This window comes from Nothobranchius furzeri, chromosome 5 (genome assembly GCF_043380555.1).
Source record: "Nothobranchius furzeri strain GRZ-AD chromosome 5, NfurGRZ-RIMD1, whole genome shotgun sequence".
Lineage (NCBI taxonomy): Eukaryota > Metazoa > Chordata > Actinopteri > Cyprinodontiformes > Nothobranchiidae > Nothobranchius > Nothobranchius furzeri.
This window is the reverse complement of record NC_091745.1, coordinates 75,095,630-75,117,907: the sequence shown is the minus strand read 5'-3', so window position 1 is coordinate 75,117,907 and position 22,278 is coordinate 75,095,630. Positions and strand designations below refer to the sequence as shown.

Here is a 22,278-nt window from a genome sequence, read left to right as displayed (position 1 = left end):
CAAAGGGAAGCCCGGGAATAGCTTTAGAGTTCAGCTTATAAATGAATAATGGATTAACAGGATCCTAACGCCAATAATCCAGATATGTACAAATGTGTTACCAGATCTCATTTATGAAGAAGAAAATATCATTTCTATAGCGCCTCTCAAGATTAAAATCACGAGGCGCTTCACAAAAAAAAATGTAAAAATATAAAAAAGAATTTAGAAAATGTTTAAAAATATATTTAAAATGAGCAAAAATAGAGAATTGCGATTAAAAAAAAGTTAAGAAAGAGAGAGTGAACAGGAAAGAGGGAAATCTGTGGATCCTGAGGAAGGTGGAATAGGTGGGGAGAGCAGAATAAAGAGAGAGAGGTGAAGAAGGTCATACAAAAGCCAGCCTGAACAAGTGAGTCTTCTGCTGCTTTTTAAAGGAGACCACTGAGTCCACTGATCTCAGGCTCAGGGGGAGAGAGGTCCAGAGTCTGGGGGCCACAGCAGCAAATGATCTGTCACCTTTGACCTTTAGCCTGGTGCTGCACAACCAGTAGGCTTTGGTCACTGGACCTCAGGGACCTGCTGGGGGTGTAGGGACTAAGAAGACCACCAATGTAAGATGGTGCTTGTCCATGTAAGGCCCTATAGACCAGAACCAGGATCTTGAAATGAACCCTGAAGTTGACTGGCAGCCAGTGAAGCTGGAGGAGAAGCGGGGTGATGTGGGTGTGTTTGGAGGACTTGGTCAGAAGCCGAGCACAGGCGTTCTGAACCACCTGTAGACGGTTCAGGGAGGTTCTGCTCAGACACGTGAAAAGAGAGTTACAGTAGTCTACGCGTGAGGAGATGAAGGTGTGGAGAACTGTCTCAAGTTCAGAGCGAGACAGAATGGGACTCAGCTTAGCAATGTTCCTGAGATGGAAGGAGGAAGAGCGAACAAGAGAACTGACATGAGAATCCAGGGTGAGAGCTGGGTCAAAGGTCACGCCAAGATTCCTGACAGAAGGGTTGGTGTGGGAAGCAAGCTGACCAAGAGAGTCTCTGACTTTGGGAACCAGCTTGTCTGGGGCACAGATGAGGATCTTATGTTGCAAACTATCACAATTGATCCTATTTAAACATTGAGAGTTGATCAGAAACTCGATTAAGAACAAAAACAATCTATTTCTGTATTTGTTTTTATAAACTGAAACTCATTGTCAAACAAGAGGGCTGAAACCAAAACCTGCAAACATTTGCGAGTTCTTATCCTCAAAAAACTAAAGATTAACATTTTAAACCCGAATCGCCTTTCGCTCAGCTCTAAAATAAATACCTGAGCAAAGGATTAAAAACGGGCATTTTGTCTTCGGCACATCAGGAAAAGACTTAAATACTGCAGGCTTCACCGGAGCATCAAAGTCTTCCGATCCCACCGCCAGCCTAAACATTTTAGTTACACGTCTGTTTGTGAGTTTTCCGCTCCAGTGTTAAGGCAGCAGGTACGATGAAAAGCACTCAACGTGAACATCAGCTCTCAACTTTTGTCGGGGAGGGGAGAAAATAAAAAGGCACGTTTTTATTGACTGGCTGCTTGTTGACTCTTTGTGGAAAGATTTTAAAAAGCGGCCGAGTTCTCGGCACGAGCTCGCCGTTTCTCTCTCTCACTCTGAAAAAAACGCTGCCATTTTCCTGTTTCGGCTAACCCGCACAATCAGCACTTCTGCTTCTGCGACATGAAAACAAAGTAAGGGTGAGTGCCTCTGCCTGTGCGTGGTCTGAACCCCCCATCGGCAGTCGCTGGGTGGGAGACGGCCATAAACCAAGCCTTGGGAGCCCGTAATGGCCTCTTCCCATTCAGACGCAAAGTGGATCTTTATTTTTGATAACTATGAAGCTAGAGCTGGGTGATTCCTTTACATTACTCGCCACTGCACAATTCTACATCTCAGTTAAATCATCATCCTCAGTATTACTGTATTTAATCACGGCTGATGGGCGATCGATAACATACGGTGCAACGTATTATCAGAACGTTAAAGCCGATTTATCCGCACCAGCCATCTGAAGGTGGCCAGTGTCTGCTTCTTGGTGGCTCGTGTTTGTTTTGTTAGAAGTGAAATGGCAGAAGTGGCGATTTACAGCAGGGTTTATGAAGTCCACCCCATCAACCGGAACGGGGCGCTGCCCCCAGCTCGTGAAAAGATGAACGCTTACACGTGTGAGAGCCGAAGCGTTTTATTATCTGGAAAGCCGACCCGAGTGTTTCCCACACAAACGGGGGCTGCACAAACACTGGTAAATACCCAAGGGCCAACTTTATTAGTATCTCATTTTAATACATCAACTAAATAAAAACCTAAAGTTTTTTTTAGCACGTAAAACTTTAGGTTGATTTTTTGGCATTGCTGCAAAATTGATGAAAGGATGAAGGAAACTAAAGGGTAGTCCTTCTGATCCAGTGCTAGAGTTAGTGTTGTTACTGGAGCACCTTCACACCGTCTCCTCTACGATGAACTCGATGGCGTGTTGTGGTGACTGACTCGTTTCCACCATGGTGATTTCGTTGTCCTCGATGGAGATGGTGGGCACGCCTATGCCCTGAGCTCCCAGGACTGAGGAGGGCAGGATGACGACCTGCGAGGTCCCCTCCAAGCTGCTGAGATGATCCGACGGGATCATCACCGTCTCCGTGCCGGCATCGCCTTCCTGCAGTACGTAGATGGTCTGCACGGTGCCGGAATCCATCTCCTCTGAGGCGGCCAGAGAAGACAGCACCTTGGCCCCCTCCAGCACCTTCTGCACGTGGGCCTCCTCAGCGGCCTGGGCCACCTGCTCGATGGTTTCTGGAGGAATGTCCCCGTGCATCCGCATGTGTTTATCCAGGTTGGGGCGGGAACGAAAGGCGGCGGCGCAGTGAGGACACGGGTAGGGCTTCTCACCGCTGTGGGTGCGCGCGTGCTCGGTGAGCCGGGCGGCAACGCTGAAGCTCTTCCCACAGATCCAGCAGCAGAAAGGTCGCAGACCAGAGTGGATCCGCTCATGGTCCTGCAGGTGGGGCAGCTGGCGGAAACGCTTCCCACATGTGGAGCACTGAAGGGAGGTAAACAAAATATAGATTTGCTGATGATTTAAAGACAAGTCCGCTCTTTTTTTAAACACATCTTCAGCGGTCACTGAATAAATGCCTTGTGAGTTCATCTATGTGGGGAAAAAAAGCTGTGGCGCTCCTGTTTCAGGAAGTAGAAGTTACCCAGAGCAGAGGCAAGCAGAACAAGGCACGTTTTTGTCTTACTTCCTGATACTCTGACATCTCGCCTCTGATTGGCTAACAGCAACGCCACTCTACTACTGACTGTTTTGCAATGTTGATGTTTTATCTCCACAAAAACAAAAGTGTGAAGGAGTTCTGCTGTGTGGTGGAGTTGCCAATGCTAACGGTTAGCTTCTACTAGCCGAAACGTGCTGTGCTCTTGGAATTCTACAGTATGATGTCCAAGGAAGGTCCCGCCTTTCTCGCCTCTGATTGGCTGGAAGGGCTCTACTATGATTGGCTATTTCGTGTAAGAGGAAACAGTTTTCCCTCGCTGCAGGTTTTTATGTTTACAGCCAGATCTTGAGGAGTTTTTGGAAGAAAAATGTGAACTCATCGCTATAATAAACATCCTTTCCTGTTTAGCAACAAACCAGGTTCAGTTTCTTTCATAAAAGAGCCTGAAAAAAAATCAAATATGAACTTGTAATAATTCTTGTAGCACTTTATCACACTGTAGACCGACTTTATATCTGTTGGCTGTATTGGGATTATCTTATTACTTCATTATTAGGCTATCCTGCTTTAATAGGTTTAGGCTGTTCACAAGTTAGAGCACATCTCTCATCATCAGATTAAATGTGTATCATTTAATCAAAAATGAAGTTAAAGCTGATTATGATTTAGACCTATTTTTCACCAGTTTTCATTATTCTAGAGAAGAAGCAGACCTGATGCACACAGCTGGGCAGAATAGGGCTGTTTTATTAAATGTCATACCCAGGTAAGGCACATGTGTTTATCCTGTGTACTCTAAAGCTGGGCAGACACTGTGCGTCTTTTTCACTCGTAGCACTCAGCTTCAGCTCAAACTGTACGACTTCCTCGCAGGGCAGATCTCACGAGCCATGTGCTCACACTGTACGTCTGGTAGCAACAGGTCGGACCTAAAAATATGCTAAAAATAGCAGTTTTTTTCACGACACGTCAGACTTTTTTGTCTTGCCTGTTGTCCTTCGGGAGTGCTGCAGGAGGACACACAGGGATTTATGGGGGTTGGATGAGGAAAACGAAATAAAGAAAGTAAATCTGTGTTTTGTGATCAGTTTAATTTGACATGAACACGACAAACACGCTTTCTTGACAATCTTTGTGAGTAAAAAAACGTGTAGAAATAAAAACGAACAGCGTGTGTTATTAGGGAAATAGCGGGCGAGCGGAGTTGATGCAGGATTGCACATGCGCCGTGAGCGGTTCTGATACTTTTTGGGTCACAGCTGCTCACAGCGCCGCTTCAACAGTGCGATACCCTCACGAGGGATGAGCAAAATATCAAACACGCCAGAAGTCCGTGCGAGCTCACGATTGCTGATCGGTAGCTGGTCACGTGGTGTTAATCGCCTCTCGTAACCCCCGGTACACTACACGACGCTCAGCGCTAAACTCGCCCCGATCTCGTGGATTCTCACACGAGTGGAAAATCGGCTCAAAAAAGTGAAAAAGTCGCACAGTGTCCGCCCGGCTTAATGCTTCAGAGCCAAGAGATATAAACTAGGTCCGACATTTTTCAGTTTTTTTTATGAAACATTAAACATAAAATGTTTAGCAAACCAGGACAGAATGTTTATCGTAGGGCTAAGTTCACATTTTCTTTACTAAACTCCCCAAAACAGCTTTCTGCTGGTGGCAGAAGGACACAGTCAGCACTTAGCGAGGACAGCCAGTTTGCTGTTAAATGAAATAGCCAATCGTAGTAGAGCCTTTCTAGCCAATCAGAGACGAGAAAGGCGGGATCTTCCTTGGACATCCTAGAATTCCAAATGACTCCTCCTGGAAGCTAAAACAGCCGTCTCTGTTGCGGGTCAAGATGGATGAGTCCATGAACGCTAAATTATAGTGTCAAGTAGAGACTGTCACACATGCTTTTGTTCTTTCAAGGCTCGACTACTGCAGTGCACTGTATGCCGGCCTTAGTCAGGGTGCGGTAGCACGCTTGCAGTTGGTACAAAACTCAGCCGCTAGGTTCGTGACAGGCACTAGGCGCAGGGAACATATCACCCCTGTGTTGGCATCCCTTCATTGGCTGCCTGTGCAATACAGGGCAAAATTCAAGGTCTTGGTACTGGCATACAAGGCCTTACAAGGAACTGCTCCAGCATATCTTGGCAACCTTTTGCATGCCCCCTCGCGGGCCCTTCGCTCAGCCGGCAGGGAGCTGTTGATCGTTCCACGCACTAAGTGCAGGTCACGGGGGGACCGTACGTTCTGTGTTGGCACCTGCACTTTGGAACCAGTTGCCTTTGGTGGTGCGTCAGTCACCCTCATTGGGGGTTTTTAAGACTCGCCTTAAGACCCTTTTTTTTTGTCAGGGCTTTTCAGGATTAGCAAATTTTACCCGGTTTCGAAGCCCCGGCATCTTAATCTTTTTCAGGATTTTATTTTTTGCTTTTACTCTCTTTTACTTGATTTTATGCTGGTTTTACGATTGTTATATTTTATTCTGATGGTTTTACGTTTTTATTGTGTTGTGTTCAGCACCTTGGGCGTCTGCATTGGTCGCAGAAGGGGCTTTATAAATAAATGAAATGAAATGACGTAGATCTGACCGTTTTTTTTAATCCAAGTGTTTTCCCATTTTCTATGGGCGGCTGAAGCAGGAAATAGGGGTAGAAAAAAGGGTTTCTCAGTGACTGTGTCAGGGTTTTACATACGTAATAAACATTTGACCTGTAAGGAACAGAGCCTGTTCATTAATGTTCTCTATAAATAATCAATTACTAACTAACTGTTTGTTAGGGTGAATCAATTACAAGGAGCTTCATTAGTTTTCCAACATGAAGCGTGTGAGCAGAAACTTGAACCATTTCTAAGGTAATCAGCTTTTCCACGGCTGCCCGTTTTCTGCCGTTTACTCTGAAAGCAGACGATGATTTACGACTAAACACCTGATTATACCCGACAGAGACACCGAGCTTCGCTTAGATTATCTCTGGGAACAATCAGGATGAAATTGTAATCTGATAAATTAGCAGTTCAAGTATCTCTAAAGCTTAAACAATCCCCGTGTGTTTGTTCTATAATTATTAAGCAAATCTTTGTTCCTCAGGGAGCAGAGTTTATATCATAAATCATTAAATTCCTGAGCATAACGAAGTTTACGTCTGACAGAAACGGAGAAACAAAGATTAAATCTTCACTTTAAGTCGGCGCGCTGAGATGGAGTAGGGTGGGTTGATGTCCTGCTCCGTCACAAGAGCAGCAGAGAGACGGAAAGCATCCCAGAATAGAAACGGACACAGAGGGGAGCTGACAGGCCCCAAGTCAGTGCTGTCATTAATCACAGGTACACGGGGAGATAGGAATCGCCCCACGGACACAAGCTGCATAAACGTCCAAGGTGGGGGACTGGAGAACTATGATGTGTGTAAAGATCTCATATGAAGAGGAGAAAAACCGGGCTCTGACGGCTAACAGAAAGTGACTTTTATATAAACACACACACACACACACACCAACTCCTCTTACCTCAAAGGGCCTCTCATCGGTATGTGTCCTCATGTGGACAAGGAAGGTGGAATTGTAGGCAAACTCCTTCAGGCAGACCTTACAGCGGAAGCGGGGCCGGCTTTTGGACTTGGAGAGCGTCCCTTGGAAGTGAGCCAGCACGTGTTCCTCCAGGGTGCTGTTGCAGGTAAATCGGCGGCGGCAGGGCCTCACTGGGCATTTGAGAGGCGTCTGGCCCGTGTGGGACAACCGGTGGAGGTCCAGGCCCTCCTGGGTCATGCAGCGGTGACCACAAAGGTCACACTCGACCTGTGGGTGGGGTAAAGGCAGGATGAGACGAAACTGTCCTTGTGGTGAAACTGCCAGCTAGAGACATTTACTTTGATTCCAACTGTCCCCACCTGTCCAGTGGAACGTCCACGGCCCTGTCCCCGTCCACGGCCGACGTTCCTCTCTTCCTCTGCAACGGGACAGCGCTGCATGTGGATCTCCAGCACCGACTGGTTAATGAACTGAGATGAACAGTTGGGACATGTGGCTGGCTGCTTGTCTGTAATGGAACAGAATCAAGTTTAAGACACGCCCCCCTCACGTTAAAGCTGCAAAGTGTTTAAAAATCCGAGGAATGATTTAGGCGAGTGGATCGCTGCAGGCTTCTCCAACAATCCCACACGAGAAGCTTCGGCTCATTGAAGAAACACGTCCATCATTATGAACGCATGCAGAGCTCCACTGAACCATCAATCCCCAAAACAAGTGCGGCGTGTCCTTGTGTGAAGCTGAGCGTGGAAACATCTGGATGGCTGATCCACCTATGAAACGTGACTGTCGGTACACTTTTATAATGGATTCATAATGAATGAAACAGCAAAACATGTGTTGAATCCAGCTGTTAGGATCCGCTGACTCGTCCCTGTGGACGCCTTGGTGACTGATCCATGATAAATATTTCATTATGCTGTCGTGACTCATCCCAATGACATCCCAGCAATCCGTTCATGTCTGTCGTCTCCTCTCTCTCTTTAAAGGGACTTTATGGACTTTTGAATATTTACGCTCGTGATTGCCCCCTCAGGCCAAAAGCGTAACAACAGCTTCAATAGTAGGCTCATGCACGAGGCGCGCATGCTGTACGTGCGCACTCCTTAACGAAAATAACAGCTGAGACAGTTGTGTGTGTGTGTGTGTGTGTGTGTGTGTGTGTGTGTGTGTGTGTGTGTGTGTGTGGCTCGGACGACAGAGGACAAGAGAACGTGCAGCTAATTAATTAAATAATTTGGTTCTGTACCTTTCTCTTCAGCACAGCCAACAAAGGTTTATGATGGGTCAGTCCTCCTGCATGCTCAGATCATTCCCTTCCCTTGCTTGAAAAATTGTTCCAAAATGAAAGTTGAACCCACATCTTTTTTATCTATGAATTCAACGCCGTTCGGCGAGTCTCAAATAAAAATTTGGGCATCTTACTGTAAAAAAATATACCATTAATGTAAAAAAGAAACTCTAAATGAACTATGTTCACATCCAGAATCGAACCCAGGTCTCCTGCATGGGAGTCAGACATCTTACTAGGTGAGCTACATTCTAGTAACATTCACAGTATCTGTAACATTCATATCCTTGATGACAGCTGAAACAACATCAAACCAAAGAACGGTTCGAAGCAAAAATGGCTATTTTGTTGCTAATTTGCAGGAAAAATCTAGAAGAAAGTTCTACAGAAAGTAGCTAAGGGTCCTCAGAAATGTAGCTAGCTTTGTCACTAGGCGTTAGGAACAGCTACAAAGTGGCACTGCCTCTCTCTCTGCTGCTAAAGCTACTGATAGCAAATGCTACGGGCGATGCCTGAGCGTGAACGCGCATGAAGCAGCCTGCTCGACCCGAGCATCTCTCTTTTTCTGTGATTTTACAGAAAAACAGGCAATCACAGTAAAAATGCCAGGGCTCATTCTACAGGACCAGGGCATTGCAGGAGAATGTATGAAGAAGACATTTATTATTTCTATACATGTTTTGGCTGTCAAACGTCCATAATGCACCTTTACTTTGACTGAAATTGTTGTTTTTTACTGTAAAGCTGCAAACACAGAACTAGCCCTCTTCTGCACACACACACACACACACACACACACACACACACACAAGGAAGGACTGTTGTCTTACTCTGTTTTTACATAAATGTTTACATGTCTTATTTAAAGCGATTCCATTAATGATACTTTCAAATCTGTTTTTCCATAAGCACTCACATTAGGAATGTCTAGTCTGTCTGATGTGGGATGGAGAGAAAGAACATTTCTTTGTTCTGTTGTTTTGCTTGTAGCCAAAAGTGTAAGAAGCCAAATAAAAGGTCTGCAACCTGCAGGTCTGGAGCCGCAGGGGGCTCTTTTAGGTCTTCCACAATGGCTCTTGATAGTTTTTATTATTTTAGCTAAAGTTAACTCTTATTGTAAAATGTAAGTGTGACAAAAATGCAGCTTTTTTTTTTTCATAATTTAATCCCAGAAAAAATAATCTGAATCCTGATTTTAATCTGAGATTTCAAAGACAAAGGCGAACCTGTTTTCTGCGGCCTAACTGTAAATACTTGCCACAAGTTATAACTCGTCTGTTTTCCAAAGGTCCTGGAACCGTTTTGGCTCTTTGGATTGTAAAAGCTGCAGAGCTCTGATCTAGACGATGGTGAATGAACGCTTTAGTGGACAGATGAACTAAACACTTTATTCAGTCTGTCATTAACAAGGCCTTTGATCTGAAATGGTCGTTTCTGATCATGAACTCATCACAAGGCAGCAGCTGAGCTATGATCTGTAAAATGGTTTGGCTGTTTTATTTCATCAGTTGGAGAATTTGTCCAAAAACCCATCCACTAATTGCTTTATCTCTTTACAGCCGGTGCCCCAGTTCCATTTTAGCAGAGTCACGGAAACTCACTGTGTTGCTCTAGAAAACCTGGCAGGGGGCGGTTGACACCGACGGTTCATCGGCTCGTCCAAAGGCCATGGCGCCAGTATCTTGCAATCTGCTAACCATCTGCACCGTGTAACCCATTAGTTCATCCTCTGTGCCCCCACCCCCACCCCCACCCCCACTGGGACCCTCTAATTCAAGCTTTAATAAGGACAATCTCAGTTTACAGCCTTGGACTGATCAATAGATCAATCTCTCCTGTCATCTTTTGCAGAGGACACTCGTACCTCTGACCTCTGCTGGACGCTGACTGCTCAAGTGGAACTAATGAGGTTGCCATGCCAACAACCCCCTGATTAAGATGAAGTGTCAACATGTTGACCCAGTTCATTTACCCCCACCTCGTTTCTCAGCTCCACACGGCACACAAATCAATTACAAGTCGTTGACCTAATACATCAGAGGAACAACGAACATCTAGCTTGGTTGCACGCGTATAAATAAACGCACTAGGCCACCCGGGCAAACCCGTGTGTTCATTTATCAACAGCTTTGCATTAATCAATAGTAATTCAGTGTGTGCCGCACTGATAAGAACATCATCTCTAATCGGTTTCCATTACAGTGAGGAATGAGATCGGCTTTCATTTGCTTTCTTGTTAAGCACGTCATCATTTGTCAATTTTTCCCATCAGCCTGAACCCACTAATCAGGAACGCAGGTGAACGAGGTTACACGAGGAAGATGTGAGTTTAGAACAAAACACATTCTAACTCAGATTGCCAATTTAGCTCTGGCTAAACCAAACACTTTTGGTTGAATGGTATACGTGTGTCTAGGGATGGGTAACTTTGACATTTGAATCGACTCGGTACTAATTCCCAGTACCTAGGAATCGATACCGGTACTTAACGGTACCAATTTAGGATACTTTTGAGTGTTTAATATTTTAATTCTCTTTTATAATTAAATATATATTTCTCTCAATATATAACCATATTTGATAAATATCACGATTAATAACAAAGAACTGTTTGTATTTTAACATCATCCTTGTAGTTTTATAAGCTGATAATTAAACTGAAGCAAACATCTTTACTGTGAACTAAATTTACTGTGCATCTTCATTCCCTTTGCTGTCCTTTTTCATTTGATTTTTCCTACTGGGAAGTTAAGAATTTCCGAGGAGAAAGCGAACGCACCATTAGCTGATAACAATGGAAGCTAACATATCAAGCTAACGTTATCTTAAACAGTTTATTTAGCTGCTGGAGCAGATTAAAACAATGATGCCTCACACTTAGATGGTTGTCGCTGGTTTCATCTTCACCCAATCACATTTAGTAAAGTGAAGCCAAACTTTAGAGCGCACTCATGTTCTTCTAGTTGGAAAATCGGAGTTCCGAGGAGAAAGCGAACGCACCATTAGCGGAACGGAAGCTAACAAATCAAGCTAACATTATCTTAAACATTTTATTTACCTAGCAGAGCAGATTAAGATGAGGATGTCTCACTTAGATTGTTGTCGCTGGTTTCATCATCACCCAGTTACCCATCACATTTAGTGAAGTGGACCCAAGCTTTAGCGTGTGTTCTTTCTACCATGCTGCTCTGTTTACAACTGGCTCGCAGCGACCGACGACATAACGCTCTTGCGCATGCGCAGCTGTCTAGGCAAGTTCTTGTTATGAAGGACGGGTACCGAAACGAGGCACCGTTTCAAATGACGTGAATCGGTGCTCAGTCGGTACTATGAAATTCGGTCGGTACCTTAAAAAGTACCGAATTCGGTACCCATCGCTACGTGTGTCTCACCTTGATGCACGAGGGAATGCAGGTCCAGGTCTTTCCTCCGTTTGAAGGGTTCTCCACACTCTGGACAGGGGAACGGGTGACTGGTGTGCAGCAATCTGTTCAAATACACACAGTTTTAAAAACACAAAGACATAAGTAATCAGAAAATGTGGCGATAATTATAGCACAGATGATGTAGCAGCTCTAAATGCAACAGTCAAATCTGGATTTTTTCATCCACGCTGGCTGTCTACGATCAAGTCGTTCCGGTCAAAACCTTACCTGGACTCAGTATTCCAGGCGTTTATTACTGGATCGCTGTAACTCACTGCATGCACGCATCAGAAAGGCTCTCTTTCAAGGCTACAGATGGTTCAAAATTCAGCGTCCAGATTCTTGACCAGGACCGTTTTAGCCTTCCTTCACTGGATCTCGGTTCGTTACCCGAACGGTTTTTTAATTCTTGGTTTGAAAGTTTTGCACAGATGCGCTCCGGGTCACTAGTCTGACCTTTTGAACCAGTATGCACCAACATGCGCCCTCCGGTCAGCCGGACAGCGTCTGCTGGTTGTTTCTATGGCAACGCTGAGATTGAGGAATTGTTTTGGTCTTGGGTCCAAGTCTGTAAAAAGACCTACCACCAACTACCAGACAATCTCCTACGCAGAACGTCTTCAAAACTAGATTCAAGGCTCGTTTTTACTCTTTAGCCATCTTGCAATCTGAGAAATGATAAACCCTCATTGATCTACTTTTCAGAGTTTTTATATTACCTTCTCTGCTGTATCTTATCTTTTTTATTGCTTTTACATGGATGTTTTAAGCATTTTAGTCAATGTTTTTCTGATTTAAGTTAATGTTTTCATTATATATTTTTGTGTAAAGTGATTTGGTAAAATATGAATAATTATAGTACAAGTTAAAGTTCCAAATTATAAGAACAAAAAGGCAAATATTTGCATTTTATTTAGGAATTTAGAAAAATTAAACTGCTAAATTAGGGACTCATGAAAGCTTTGATAGAAGTCATGTTTTGCTTTTGTGCTGCCAATGTACACTGGTGGGAGGATTACCAGCAAGTATGTACTTAGCAGTACTCCAGCTCAAATAAGGGGTATTAGCGGAGTGTTTAACAGCTAAAGATAAAAGAACAGCAGTAAATTGGAAGAAATCGGAGTTAGAACATGAAAGACTATATTTATCTATTGCATAACGTTGTGATGAGTATAGCCTAAGGGGAGGAGAGAAGTGTCCGGGTGTTTTCACCTAATGCTGCTTTCACAGAAATAAAAATCCTGCAGCAGTTACTCGTAATCAGAATAAGCTCAGGTGATGTTTTAGAAACACTGTCCTTCTACAAATGTTACGTGCAGATAAGAGCGTGCACACATCGTCCTGCATTAAATCTGTTTTAGTCACGCTTACTGCTGATCCACACGCAGAATGCTAAAGGTCTCTTTTTCTGTCACTTATTAAAAGACAATAGAAATCAATATGAGGGACAGCTGACCCTGATGCTGCTGAAAGACAGACATTAGAGTAGGTGTACATCACCTGAGACCACGGATGTGTATTGTTGAAATTCTGGCGATACGATACGATATATCACGATACAGGGGAGACGATGCGATATATCACGATACAGGGGAGACGATACGATATATTGCGATACATTCTGTCAGACGTAACTTACAAGCAGTTGTTTTTTTACTGAATTTATTGTAGGAATGTTCAATAAACAGTCCAAACTGATATGTAACATGTTTAACATGAGGTATCTGAACCATGATGGAGGGATTTACATTTCAATGGTGGAAACAAAAGCCGTTGCACACTGCTGCCAACTAGCGGGTGGCGATTGAATTGCACAAAACGAAAAGAAAATACACAAATGTTTGCATGTAAATTCTTTAAAAAAATAGATACACAGCTTTTGAATATCGATGTAATAGTTTCAGGAAAAAATATCACGATATATTGCCATATCGATATTTCCGATACACAGCTTTTGAATATCGATATAATATTGCTGGGGGGGGGAAATCACAATATATTGCCATTTCGATATTTTCTTACATCCCTACCTGAGAACAAAAGTTTATATAATCATTTAATTTATTTATGGCAAGTTCTCTATTATTTGCTTTCCTTAATTGTAGAAGTAATGTGATCTGAATGTAGTAGTGTGCAGATTATTTATTTTATTGCTGGTACTTTATCCTTATTCCTGTTTTTTTTTTACCCCCCACATCTGATACTTGGCACACCCTGTCCTGTCTCCCTGTTCGATTCAGCCTTGTGTCTCGTTAATTACTCCCACCTGCCTCTTGTTTTCCCAATCACCTTTGCTACCGGTCCTCCTGTATTTAAACCCCTTCTGTTCTGTGTCTTGTGTCGGTTCATTGTTTCTTTGTCCAGCGTGCGTGCTAATAAATCAGTATAAAGAAGTCCTACCTGTCTGCCTGTTTCCTCCCCGGTCTGGATCCTCGCCTTTCCTTGGCTTACTTCACCGGCACGCATGACAATACTAGATCTTTCTTACATAGTAGGCTGTGAGACCGGTTTTATTGTTCTTCTGTTTATATCTGTTCCTATTATAGATCGTTAATCTCCTGATGTGTTTTAGCATGTTGTAAATCTTACAGTATGATTTTATGTGGGTTTTATTGTTTTTATTGATTTTAAATGTCTTGTTCAGCACTTTGGGTCATCCTTAATTGGATGAATAAAAGTGTTATAAATCAAGGTAATGATGTATGATTTGTCTGCTCCTGTATCTTAGAAGAGCATTAGAAACATAAAAAACATGTTGTGGTTTTTGAGATTTTAGTTTATTTGGCAGAAATTTTGATGTTAACGTACGCTGTCCTCTCAGCACGTAGCGATGTGTAGCTAGGCAGCAAACAAGCTCTAAAACAAGAGTCTTCACCCAAGACTTGCTTTTCTGATCTGAAGATCTTTATAAATGTGTTATCACCATGGCTAGCTGCAATATCCAGGCCCTTCGCAAAAAAAATTGCATATTTTGATAAAGTTAATTATTCTCTGTAATGTACTGATAAACATTAGACTTTCATATATAGTAGATTCATTACACACAACTGAAGTAGTTCAAGCCTTTTATTGTTTCTAATATTGATGATTTTGGCGTACAGCTCATGAAAACCCAAAATTCCTACCTCAAATAATTAGCGTATCATGAAAAGGTTCTCTAAACGAGTTATTAACCTAATCTTCTGACTCAACTAATTAACTTTAAACACCTCCAAAAGATTCCTGAGGCTTTTAAAAACTCCCAGCCTGGTTCGTTACTCAAAACCGCAATCATGGGTAAGACTGCCGACCTGACTGCTGTCCAGAAGGCCATCATTGACACCCTCAAGCAAGAGGGTGAGACACAGAAAGAATTTTCTGAACGAAGAGGTTGTTCCCAGAGTGCTGTATCAAGGCACCTCAGTGGGAAGTCTGTGGGAAGGAAAAAGTGTGGCAGAAAACGCTGCACAACGAGAAGAGTTGACCGGACACTGAGGAAGATTGTGGAGAAGGACCGATTCCAGACCTTGGGGGACCTGCGGAAGCGGTGGACTGAGTCTGGAATAGAAACATCCACAGCCACTGTGTACAGGCGTGTGCAGGAAATGGGCTACAGGTGCCGCATTCCCCAGGTCAAGCCACTTTTTAACCAGAAACAGCAGCAGAAGCGCCTGACCTGGACTACAGAGAAGCAGCACTGGACTGTTGCTCAGTGGTCTAAAGTACTTTTTCAGATGAAAGCAAATTTAGCATGTCATTCGGAAATCAAGGTGCCAGAGACTGGAGGAAGACTGGGCAGAGGGAAATGCCAAAATGCCTGAAGTCCAGTGTCAAGTACCCACAGTCAGTGATGGTCTGGGGTGCCATGTCAGCTGCTGGTGTGGTCCACTGTGTTTTATCAAGGGCAGGGTCAATGCAGCTAGCTATCAGGAGATTTTGGAGCACTTCATGCTTCCATCTGTTGAAAAGCTTTATGGAGATGAAGATTTCATTTTTCAGCACGACCTGGCACCTGCTCACAGTGCCAAAACCACTGCTAAATGGTTTACTGACCATGGTATTACTGTGCTCAATTGGCCTGCCAACTCTCCTGACCTGAACCCCGTAGAGAATCTGCGGGATATTGTGAAGAGAACGTTGAGAGAAGCAAGACCCAACACTCTGGATGAGCTTAAGGCCGCTATCGAAGAATCCTGGGCCTCCATAACACCTCAGCAGTGCCACAGGCTGATGGCCTCCATGCCACGCCGCATTGAAGCAGTCATTTCTGCAAAAGGATTCCCCACCAAGTATTGAGTGCAAAACTGAACATAATTATTTGAAGGTTGACTTTTTTGTATTAAAAACACTTTTTTCTTTTATTGGTCGGATGAAATACGCTAATTATTTGAGATAGGAATTCTGGGTTTTCATGAGCTGTACGCCACAATCATCAATATTAGAAACAATAAAAGGCTTGAACTACTTCAGTTGTGTGTAATGAATCTGATATATATGAAAGTCTAATGTTTTTCAGTACATTACAGAGAATAATTAACTTTATCACAATATGCAAATTTTTTGCGAAGGACCTGCATAGAAATAGAAATAATACATTACTAATACACACATCTTGCCTAGGGACTACAGGTGAAAATTAGCATCTTTGCTATATCCTATTACAATACAACTCCTTTACAGTGAATGTTAAATCTGTCCCTGTTTAAATACACTTCTACTACTACATAGCATCACGCCTAGGGAGAATGTGACTCAAGATGCTGTTGGAGGCTAATTAAACATGGCACTATTCCTATTACTGACTTAAATTGAAGTAGTTGTATTTTTAAAATGTACATATGCATGATGGGGGATAGGTGATGTTAGCAGCCTAAAATGTTTTAGTTTTTTTTTTTTTTGAGAGGGAGACGGCATAGATGAGGTATCAAGAGTCAGACACCACCAGTTTCTGGGTAAAAAAGCCAACATTGAGCACCCCTAATGTACATACACTCACTGGCCACTTTATTGGGTACGCCTGTCCAACTGCTTGTTAACACAAATTACTAATCAGCCAATCACACGGTGGCTACTCAATGCATTTAGGCATGTTGACATGGTCAAGGCGATCTGCAGCAGTTCTAACCGAGCTGCAGAATGGGGAAAAAGGTGATTTAAGTGACTCTGAACGTGGCGTGGTTGAGACGGGCTGGTCTGAGTATTTCACACACTGCTGATGTTCTGGGATTGTCAAGCACATCCATCTCTATGGTTTACGGAGAATGGTCCAGAAAAGGGGAAACATCCGGTGAGCAGCAGTTCTGCGGGCAAAAATGCCTTGTTGATGCCAGAGGTAAAGGTAAACATACCCTTCAGTGCCTTTCAGATTTATCTGATGCAATAAGAATCTATGCCAAGATCTTTGTTGATTAAAAGCCTTCATAGATCCTTAATATCAGTTCACACATCAGATGAATTACTGCCACTAAAACTGAAGATCATAATCTCACCCAAGCAAAGCTGCATTGCCAATTCACCCCCCCTAAAAGGAACAAGCATCAGTTTAAATTGTTTAGTTTAAGCCTAGATGCAAGAAATTCACCCTTTAGTCAGCAAAACCACACCCCTAATGAGGTTTCCACAGAGGAACCAAAAGTTAAAGCGTCTCGCGTTAGTTTCAAGGCTGCTTTGGCTCTCTGCTGGGATAAGGACTCCACACGAAGACAATCAAAACTCCAGATGATTAAAGCAGCTCTTGGGCAGGCTTTAATGTCGTGTTCGGGGCTTTTGGCTCTTCGGGAATGTTGATTTAAAAGCAGGTGATTAGATTTAACTATTTTTTTGGTTTTGTTCCAACAAAAAGGTATAAAGTCATTATTTTTATCACGACACTTTGCGCTCATTTACAGACATACTTTAGTGTCGTCATTCTCTCCATTCTTAAGCGGGGTAGGACAGGTTTGTCCACCGTCCTGCGTTGGTATCGTTGTCATCTTAATTTACCGAGCCTCCGGTTGTCAGTCATATGCGGCAAAGGCTCAAGGGCACGCAGATATCTGTGCTTAAAAGTCTAGCTCAGTAGTCGAACGCGGCTCGGCTGTTACAGCTCCAGCTGAGAGGAAGAGAACTTATCTAAATCCTCTCCTGGGTTTTATACTTCTAATGCATTCATGTGGTAAACAGCTGCAAAATGACCGAATACAGACAACCGATTTAAATGTTGCACCCACCCCTTCACCCCTCAAAACATCCACAAACACTAAAATCCTTAGAAATAAAGACAAGGTATCTGCAGGTTTAAGGGAGCCAAATTTAAGACTTTTTAAGACTTTTTTAAGGCCACTTGGACCAAATTTAAACTATTTTTAAAATTAAATTTAAGTCGCGAACGTGGGATTAGCATCCAGTTACCATTAAACTTGCAATTCCCCATGGCGCAAGCTCCCGCTAGCTTAATCAGCTAATGTGCTCATTTAAAAATAGCCCCCTTTCACAACCAACTGAATGTGTATGGTTTCACTTACGGCAACATCGTACACAAAAAATGCTGAACACCAAGTAGAACATTCACAAAAATTTTATAGATATAAAAGAATCTTGTTTACTGGGTCTTTGGTAATTTAAGACCTTTGGAAACTGTATTTAAGGATTATTTGTAATTTTTAAGGATTTTTAGGGCCTTAAATTTGGAAATGCTAATTTAAGACTTTTTAAGACTTTAAGGACCTGCGGATACCCTGTAAAGATGTCTGTAGGGTGTTTTTACTTGTGATGGTTGAGCTGCTCCTCGTTGCTGAATCGTGAAGGACAGCTGGGACACGAGTAGACATGAGCAGCTCCTTCAATGTCCAGATTGTACACCTGTGAGAGGATCAGCAAAAAACACATTTCCCAAAAACTCATCTGAAGTGTCTCTCTCAAGAAACAAAACTTTTCCTAAAGTTGCTGACGAATGATTTTCAGATGCAGCTGAAGGATGGTGGCGATTAGGACGGCGTCCGTACCGGTTTGCGTCCCCTCTTGCGCGGCGGCTCCGTGGACGTGTGAATGCGTTGATGTCGTTTCAGAGTGGCGGCCTGGGAGAAGCTTTTACCACAAACGTCACAGCAGAAGGGCCTGGTGCCTGTGTGGTTCATGCTGTGTCGCAGCAGACTCTGGGAGTTGGTGAACGACTTTGAGCACACCTACACAACAACAATCAGGATGAGTGCCGTGGCTATATTTACTGCTGCTTTAATTCACACAGTCAACAAAATAGATACTTTGGAGCCGCGCTGAATGTTAAAATTCAAACGGCTCGTTTTTTTCACAGCGATGCATTAAATCTTTGTACTGCACTGAGACTGGGATTCGCCTTTTCCATTTTATAGCAGAAATCTCTGCAACGAGACAAAAGTCTCGTTTCTGTTTCAGCATAATTTGTAATTTGTTCACACAAACCCAGACCTTGCAAGCTGCTCATCCGCGCTTGTTCAAATTCAAATTTTATAAAATTCGATTCAAAGATGCTTTATTAAAGCGACCCAACTGCTCGAAGACGCCAGGGAACCTGTCAGATATAATGAGCCTGGGGGCTCAAATTCTGTCAACCTCCACTTAGAAGTGTTACATCATCCCATCAAAGCCAGCCACACAACATAAATGATCTTTACATCAAAGCAAATCGTTCACATCCAGAAAAGGCGACACTTTGATTAGGTTTCCGAGCGGCACCTTGCATGTGAAGAGTTTTTCTCCGGTGTGGCTGAAGACGTGCGTGCGGAGGAAGACCCGTCGGGTGAAGGTTTTGCCACAATAGGGGCAAACGTGGGGGAGTGGTGTCCGGGCCCAGTCCTGCAGCAGCTTGGCAGGCGGGGGGTGGTTGAGGTTGTCCGGATCGGCTGAAGTGCCACCCTCCGATTCATCTTTAGAGCCTGAACTTTTGTTTCCTGAACACAGAAAATGTGTGTAACCGGATTACAGGATACAATAAGATAATTAAAAGAAAAAATAAACAAATGGGCCAATAATTAGGTTCGGGGAGAATTGGAGGTTGTTTAAGAATGACTGGAGTCACGGGTATAGCATGAAACGGTTTATATACTAAATTTTAATAATAATGGGAGATATAACACATAAAGATAACACATAAAAACAGATGAAAACAATCGACAATAGTAAAGTGGTCGGTATGAGATTTGATCATATGAGTCACAAGTCAGCCGGCGTCAAGTCAAATCCCCACGCTTGGGGTGAAAGTCAGAGTCCGGTGGTGCGATTTTTTCCTACCACACCGTTGAGATTGTTCACAGAAGAGAGCAGTCTGCTCTTCAGTTACTTGAGATGTCCTGGTTCGTTCAGTGGTTAAGGCTCGCCATCTCCCTCGTCAGGAAGAAATCCAGTTCTCGTTCCAAGTGAGTGATCATAGGAGTCGGGATCAAACCCAAGGAAAAAAAAAAAACCAGCCAACGCGCTCCAACGGTTCCCTCCTACAGAGGATTGGTTCACTCTGTCGTCTCCACACAAATCGCGTTGGTTCCAAGTTCCTAGCTCTTATTAGAAGGAGTCAAGTCCGCCTCTCCCTCTATCTATGCGGCACCCAAATCAGGGTTCTTCACGGCCTCGACCGTTGTTTTTTTCTCTCTCTCTCTCTCTCTAACCGCTCAGTCTTTGCTTTCTGTATCTGCGTGCTGCACAGCCGTTTGTCTCTCCTCTCGCTCAGCTGCGTCGCACGGTTTTATTTCGCGGAGGCGGGACTTATTTCTCTCAGCCAATGAAATTTCAGATTCCCACCTGGACCAATAGTATACAGCTTTCCTCTTCTGTTTCTGTTAGGGATGTTCAAGATTCTTGTTTTAACCGATGTTTAATATTAAACTCGTTATTTTAGTTATTCACCCTTCCAATAATTCATTATGAAATTATCTATTAGTTAATTAGATATCTATTAATTAGTATTGTTAATTTCCTTAATTTATATTTTATATTTTATCTAAATTGAGGATGGATCATATTAGTAAGCCAATTAGTTAATACCTCATTAAGGTTCTAGCTTCTGGGTTACATGTGCTTTTAAGCTAAACTTAGTAAGGTAAACGTCGTGTTGCGTACATTTATAAAGACTTCCACTTACCTTCCAGGGTGTTGGCGCTCACGATCCTGAAAGCTGGCTTGCCTCTTTTAGGAATGGAGGACACAAATTCACCAGCAGAGGGAGACAGCAGCCCTTTTGCGGTTTTTGTTGCATCTTCGCACTCACTGGTAGTTACTGCATCCACAGTCGCCGCCCCATCCGTCACCTCTGTCCTGGTCGTGAAGCGGTGATGGCGCCAATGGTATAGGTACTGAGTGGTGTTCATGAAGGTCTCGCCGCAGTAGGAACAACAGTGGAGGTGTTTATCCAGGTTGTGCTTCTGTTTACGGTGTGCAGCCAGCGCTCTGTCGTCGCTGAAGTCCGTCCCACAGAGAGTGCAGAAGAACAGCTCGGGTTGTGTAAAGGTGGAGGTCATGGCGCCGGGTGAAGGCTGCGTGTCGTTTCGGTTTTTCTGGCTATATACCTCAGAAACCATCACCACCGTTTCCTCGCCTTTCTGTCGATGTTGTTTGCGGTGATAGAGGAAGAGTGTGGTATTCAAGAAGCTTTCTCCACACACGGTGCAGCGGTGCAGGGCTTCCTCAAAGCCGTGTTGAGTCTTGCGGTGGGTGACGAGCTCAGAAACCATCCCGAAACACAAGCCGCAGTCCACACACAGCAGCACCGCTTCAGGTTTAGGCTTTTTGTTTACTCCTCTCCTTCTTGGAGACGAATCTTCTAAAAAAGACGTTGAAGCTGCCACTTCAGCTTCAGGACAGTCTGGGCCGGGAGGTGGAAACATCTGTGAAACCTCCTTTTCTGGTGCGTTTAGAGGGGTTTCCATCAGCTCAGGTACGAGATTGCTGCCACTTATCGGCTCGACCAAAGCAGAATCATCTGGATTTAAAGACATCGCCAAGCTTTCATCTGCGGTTTCAGGCTCATCGTGTGAATCTGGCGTTACCTTGCTCTCAGCCGCCGCCTGGAGGCATGTCCCTTCTTTACGGTGAAGCTGCCACATATCAAGACTCTTGAACAGTTCGTCGCAATCCCCACACTGGTAAAGGATTCTGGGCTGGTCCGACGACTGCCACTTGGCCTCTGAAACATTGTCAAGTTCATTACTAATCTGCAGAGACGGATGTCCCACGTGGACTTCGATGTGTGAGACTGCATCCTGTGAGACTCCAATTTGTTCGGCTTCGTCCTCCAGGACTCCACTGGCCCTGGATAAATTTATTATATGTTGCTGCAAAGAGAAAAAAAAACATACATTTTATTTTCTGTGTTAGTGTGTAATAAAATTATTCTTAAAAAAAAAAAAAATTGGCGTTTCAAGGGAATTCAGCCTGCAGCTGTTTGACTTTAAACGTGTTCTTTGCAGCATCGGAGGGATGAGAGTTCAATGTTGGGGGACAGAGGTCAATTTGAGCAGCATGTGTTTGAAACCAAGCTTCCACTGAGCAGAGATAAGGCCTCCGCCTCAATGATAACGATCAAAAGGCCTATCGGGGTTGAACGGGTCACTCCACAAGGTTTTACATTTACTCCATCCATCTATTTGGATGTTAGGGGAAAAAAACAACATCAAGGTCAAGGCTGGGGGAATCAGAGCCACCTCAATCACTTCAGTTCAACATGACTCACACAGTAATGACGTGTGTTGCAGTGGTATTCTGGAGTGTGTGAGTAATAGACCACCTTCAGATGTGGTCTGGCTGTTTCAATAGCCTCCTGATTGCAATTACAGCTTGCATTAACATACATTTTATCCTTTAAAAGATACAGATTACACGAG

General features: G+C 43.6%; 1 protein-coding gene across 2 annotated transcripts in view; it reads right to left on the bottom strand.

The window, feature by feature from the left end:
• Positions 1–2,180: 2,180 nt before the first annotated feature.
• The window catches only part of znf574 (zinc finger protein 574), a 34,067-nt gene continuing 13,969 nt past the window's right edge, over positions 2,181–22,278 (bottom strand). For both annotated transcript variants that reach the window (XM_015950294.3, XM_054741099.2), the window contains exons 3-10: positions 20,541–21,729; positions 19,142–19,356; positions 18,433–18,612; positions 18,195–18,289; positions 11,438–11,532; positions 7,117–7,265; positions 6,737–7,024; positions 2,181–3,051 (exon numbers count right to left, since the gene is read on the bottom strand). In XM_015950294.3, the coding sequence (XP_015805780.3) occupies positions 2,452–3,051; positions 6,737–7,024; positions 7,117–7,265; positions 11,438–11,532; positions 18,195–18,289; positions 18,433–18,612; positions 19,142–19,356; positions 20,541–21,729 (2,811 nt within the window). In that variant the 3' untranslated portion in view covers positions 2,181–2,451. The remainder of the gene's footprint in view (positions 3,052–6,736; positions 7,025–7,116; positions 7,266–11,437; positions 11,533–18,194; positions 18,290–18,432; positions 18,613–19,141; positions 19,357–20,540; positions 21,730–22,278) is intronic.